We start from the raw sequence: 5519 nt of genomic DNA, 5'->3' as shown, positions 1-5519 counted from the left end.
GCAGCTAATACATGTTATAATAGAGTTTTATCGTAAAAAATCTCTTTCTTGGGAACCAGCTTTTTTGCTCCATCTGTGAGTTCTTTTGGCGGCTTGCTGCCCGCGCGCCTCGCGCTGCAATTTGCTCAAAATGAACATAATGCAGTTCGGCTGGTGAGGTTGGTTGTTAAAGTTAAGTTCTGCCCCCCCCCCCCGCCTTTGTTTACAGCTCCGTTGCCTTCAAGGGCCCCGCCCAACAACCTTGTTTGGCCGCCTCTGATTGGCGGATTTCAGTCAAAGGGGGCGGTCCACGTGGGGGGGGGGGGGCTTTATCCGGGTAGAGTCAGCTCAGCTGTCAGAGAGCTCGCAGCGGAAACCGTAAAAGGAACTTTGTGTTTTTCTGCTGAACTGAACGGATCCGACAACAAAACAAAAAACGTTTTTCTGGCACGCGGGGCTTTCTGCTTTTACCTAGCAACAGGAGCGACCGCGAAACGGAGGGGAAGGAACCGAACCCTTTTATTTCCTCCTTTGTTTTTTTGATCAGCAGAAATCCATCTCCTTCCTCGTCGTGGAAAGAACTCGGCCTGCGACCTCAATGCTCCACGCCGGGACTCTTCGCCGGTGGACCCGCGCCGCTGTAGGCCCCTAAAAGCCCGCGTGCGCGCGTGTGCGAGCAGGCCGATGCCCGCGGCGGCGCGCTCAGCTACAGCGGAGGATGAGTCCGGCCGTGGAGGCGCAGACGCAGGAGGCCATGGATGCGGAGCAGAAGCAGGAGCAGTGCTTCCTGGGTAAAGGGGTGATGCTGGAGCCCTTCGTGCACCAGGTGGGGGGGCATTCCTGCGTCCTGCGCTTCGGGGAGCAGACCATCTGCAAGCCCCTCATTCCCCGGGAGCATCAGTTCTACCGGAGCCTGCCCGCTGCGATGAGGAAGTTCACCCCGCAGTACAGAGGTGAGACAAAGCAACCTGCTCGGCGGGGAATATGTGTGATGGGAGGAAGTTGAGTGTTTTGTTTCAGGTATGCATGACGAGATTTGCAAAGCACGTTTGCATCCGTGTTGTTTTTATGTGTACCACTTTTGTCCGCTAGAGGGCGCCACACGAGGCCACGAATAGGATTTAGTCCTCTGTGATGTCCTGGTTGTAATAAGCTGAACTAATTAAGGTGATTTAAGCTGTGGCTTCCTTTTAAAGCACACCGTTTCTGGAAAATGTCCGATTGTTTCATTATGGGATGGAAACATATGGAGGTCATGTGCTTTAGATCCTTCAGATGTTAAATAGAAAATGAGGGACTTTCATCACCGAATCTCTTTTATAATTATTAGCAGTTTGATTTTCTCATCCTCTTCATTTTTATTCTCCATTTGATTTGATCAAACTTGTTGCTCAGACGTAAATCAATACTTCAGACTGCCTTGTTGCCCCCATGTTCTCCTCAGGGCAGAGAGTAAATTAATACCCCGCTGGGGATGTCCTGGAAACTTCTCAAATGTTCCGCAGAAGGAAAATGTCAGGTTTAGGTTCTGCACTTGCTGTTTTTGTAAATCTCATAGGTGTTTGTGAAAATATGCAGTCGTGGTTTGTTACTATTCTGGACGTTTGGGCTATTTTTATTTTTTTTAGTTTTGATAAATATTTTTGTGCAGACATTCCTAAAGGATTCACTTGGATTTTGCAGTGTTGTTTTTATTTATTCATAGCTTTCGGTGTGTGTATTTGTTTGTGTTCAGGATGTTACTTGAGAACAAAAATGTCGCGTTCTGTTTTTTTCTAAAATGCTCCAAATGTTGCTTCGTCAGGTGTGGTGTCGGTGAGCTTCGAGGAGGACGACGAGAGAAACCTTTGCCTCGTCGCTTACCCCCTCAGCAGCGACCCAGCAGCCGACCTGGACATCAGCGATCTCTCAGGAGATCGCGAGTCTAAAGGGAAGATCCTCCAGTGGGGGAAAATGACGCCGTCGCTGCTTGTGGACAACGAAAATCACAGCTGCAACTCCAACAAAGACAAGAGGTGAGACAGTAGCAAACATCTCTCTAGCCTCCCTGTTTACCTAACTGTGTTTAAGCTGCAGACCTGTAACGGTGACATTTGCCAGACTGTCTGGTTTGGTACGTTGGAGTTCACCTGAGATGCATCTCTGTTTACCTCAGCGCTCAGAAGCTGCAGGAAGACCTGGACGTAGAGCGGGTGCAACAGGCGGAGGGCCTCCACCACAGACTGGAGCGCAGTCACAGCAATGCCACCCCGCAGGTCAAACACAACCCCTGGAGCCTGGAGTGTCACCAGCAGCACCTGCAGAGGATGAAGGACAACGCAAAGCACCGCAACCAATATAGTATCCTTCCGTGACAGAAAGTAGCTCCTTGGTTTCGGTTAGCAGCCAAAAGCGAGCGCTCCTGCCAGCTGAGCTGCACACTTGATGCTTGCCAGCAGCTCCAGGTGGCACCTGTTAAATGATATGGGGGCTCGCTATCAATTTTCCATCCCAATGGGGTTGTGGTTCAGACTCTTTTCGCCAATTACTTAAGTGACCACATTCAAAAATAATAGCAGGATGTGAAATTTGATACATTTTTGCGCAGATTTGTTTTGGCGCCTTAACTTCTTGCCACAGAGTTCATCCTTCTGGAAAACCTGACGTGGCGGCACGCCGTGCCGTGCGTTCTGGACCTGAAGATGGGCACGCGGCAGCACGGAGACGACGCCACAGAGGAGAAGAAAGCCCTTCAAATCCGCAAGTGCCAGCAAAGCACGTCTGCTTTGATAGGAGTCCGCTTCTGCGGCATGCAGGTACAGCTGAATATCTTTCATAGCTAATAAAACATGAAGTGCAGCTCACAGTTAAGCAGCTTTTAATAGCAACTGTGGCTAAAAAATGTTCCCTTTGCATGTTTTTTTTAGAAAGCTTTAAATTAAAATGTAAAAGGAAGTAGACATCTTAGGTCACATTTTTCTCTCACACCACTACTGTAAATTAACAGTGAAAATGACTGAATCTAAACCGGATGTTATCCTGGATTTCTGCAGGTGTACCACTCTGACACGGACCAGCTGATCTACATGAACAAATATCAGGGCCGTAAACTGACTCTGGCGGGCTTCAAAGAGGCTCTGTACCAGTTCTTCCACAGCGGTCGGCGCCTGCGGCAGGAGCTGCTCTCGCCGGTGCTGAGCAGACTCCGGGAGATGAAAGACGCTCTGGAGGCGTGCGAGTCCTACCGCTTTTACTCCAGCTCCCTGCTGATCATCTACGACGGCGCCCCTCACAGGAAGCACACCCGCCGACACACTGAGGAGGGGCTGTCCGAAGACGAGGAGGACGAGGACGAGGAAGCTGAAGCGGAGGAGGAAGAGGAGGCGGGCGCACTCGGCTTTCGGCACGGCTCCCCGTTGAGCGACGGCGGCAGCGGCTGCGGCAGCGGCTGCTCGAGCGGCGGCGGCGGGAGCCAGGCTCGTGTGTCCAGGCCAGAGTGCAGCAGCCCGGCGGTGGATGTGAGAATGATCGACTTTGCCCACACCACCTGCAGACATTATGGCGAGGACAGCGTGGTCCACGAGGGCCAGGACCGGGGCTACATCTTCGGCCTCCAGAACCTGATCAGCATCATCTCTGAGCTGGAGAGCCATCGCATAGACTAGGGGTTCTCAAAGGTTTTGTAGCAGAGGGCCAAATTAGGAACTCCACATTAAACTGGGGGCCAATTTTGGTGAAAACAGAAAAGGTTGTTTATAATAACTTAAATGACCAAGTGTCATTTGTACCAGGCCCTCCAGAGGTTTTCCCAGTTAAGGTCGGAGGTTGTTGCCCAGATCTTCTACTCCTCTAGTAATCGACAGACTTTCTTTTGCTCCTGACAAAACAATGTCAGCTACTTTCAGCATTTATTCTTTTTACAAACCCCCCATCACTGAAGGGTCATTTCCATTTCCAAAGCCACAATGTAGCTACTAGCTTCTGTCCCAGCTTCACTGGATTTGGTCATTTTTGTAAACATCTGCTGTGCAGCATCGCCTCGTTGTAGTTGGTGGAGGTTATTGTTGCGCTCCTCGCCGGTAAATTTGTCATGGTTTTTATGATTTGTAACATAGTGACGATTTTTATTGAATTCTTTGAGCATTACATTCACCTGCTTGCAAATAAGGCACATGACTATATCCATGGTGTACGACAAAGTAAGCATTTGTCCACTTGAAAGCGCCTTTTCTCCTCGTCAACACAACGTTTTTCCTCAAAAGGAACCTGCTCTGCCTCTCTGTTATTGAGGGCCACAGAAAATCTTCATGCGGGCCGCCGTTGGCCCCCTGGCCGCACTTTGAGAACCCCTGTCATAGACTAAAGGCAAACGGCAGCATAAAAACTGGATTTCAAACGTTACTTTGAAATTGGACGGACTTCGGGGTCGGGTCTTTTTACCCGACCCTCCTCTGCGGCAGCCATCGGTGCTTTTCCATCCAACCGGACAGAAAACCAGCATGAAGAGCAGAAGCTCCATCGGTGTGAAAGATGATTCTCCAGCATCATCTTCCTGTTTGGATCAGTCTGATAAAAGGGGCAGAGGATGAGTCAAAGCAATTGAAGGCCATAAAATGTTATCTTCTAATTTCCAAAGAGGGTGTGATTTTTGCACAAACATGCACAGAAGGACAAAGTTTGTGTTTTTGCACAGAAACAGGACTTTCCAAGAGAGCGGGAGACTGTTCCATCCATCCAGACACATAGATGCAGGATATGACATAGATATATTTAACTCTTGGCTATATTTCATAGAAAAACTATAAAAGCAAAAGGACCTCATGAATGGAAAGACTACATTCCATGTTGATATTGTTAAAGACATTATTCATGTTATTTGACATGTTTAATACACTGTGTCTTTTTATTTGTGTTATCCAGAGTTTGTTAGAAGGGAATTAAAACCTTGCTTGTGGTAACGGAAGTTGTTCATTTGCGCTTCACTGTGGTGGGCGGGGTTACTTTTAAATGCAAAAGCAATCGGATTGTGCAGTTTGTGTTGTTGAAAGCTGCAGAAAAAAAAACCAAGAACATTTGTTTTGTTTTGTTTTTTAGCTGCAGGAGGAGAATGACTGCACTCTGAGGTGCTTTCATCCAGTTTTGGTCATCTCTAACTGGTCTGAAACAGATGGCAAGGGTGGGGGTGGGGGGTGGGGGCTGCGTCAACAGAGCGATGTCATCAACGCCCTGGTGTCCTTGTGCGGCTCTCACGCTCGCTTCAATCTCAGCTGCAGCACATGTTTATTTGTATTTGTCTAAAGCTTGAGTCACATGCATCCCTGCGGGGGGTGGGGGGGGGGTGACCTGTACGGGTGCTGTGAGTTTTTGGGTTGTCCGGGGCCGCGGAGGTTCAGAGAGGAGCGCAGGTGTGTTTTGCAGTTCCAGCAAGGCTCGTACGTCCACTGTAATCCTTGTGCTATCCTAGGCACTTTAACATTGGGAGTTGGGTCATCTAGACCCACTAGACATTTCGCTGAACCTTTCTTCTTCAATGATTTGTGATCTTCACTGGTGTCCATGGA

At 49.0% G+C, this 5519-nt stretch overlaps 1 protein-coding gene across 1 annotated transcript; it reads left to right on the top strand.

Annotated features, from left to right (window-relative positions):
• Nucleotides 1-257: 257 nt before the first annotated feature.
• On the top strand, nt 258-4916 carry LOC101163245 (inositol hexakisphosphate kinase 2). The gene is made up of 5 exons (XM_023955271.2): nt 258-932; nt 1784-1994; nt 2135-2319; nt 2599-2774; nt 3012-4916. The coding sequence occupies exons 1-5, from the start codon at nt 698-700 to the stop codon at nt 3621-3623; spliced, it is 1419 nt and encodes a 472-aa protein (XP_023811039.1). The 5' UTR covers nt 258-697; the 3' UTR covers nt 3624-4916.
• The last annotated feature ends 603 nt before the right edge of the window (nt 4917-5519 follow it).

Source organism: Oryzias latipes, chromosome 5 (assembly GCF_053564925.1).
Source record: "Oryzias latipes strain Hd-rR chromosome 5, Olatipes_Hd-rR_3.1".
Classification (NCBI taxonomy): Eukaryota; Metazoa; Chordata; class Actinopteri; order Beloniformes; family Adrianichthyidae; genus Oryzias; species Oryzias latipes.
The sequence above is the reverse complement of the archived record's forward strand: the minus strand, read 5'-3'. Positions and strand labels throughout refer to the sequence as shown.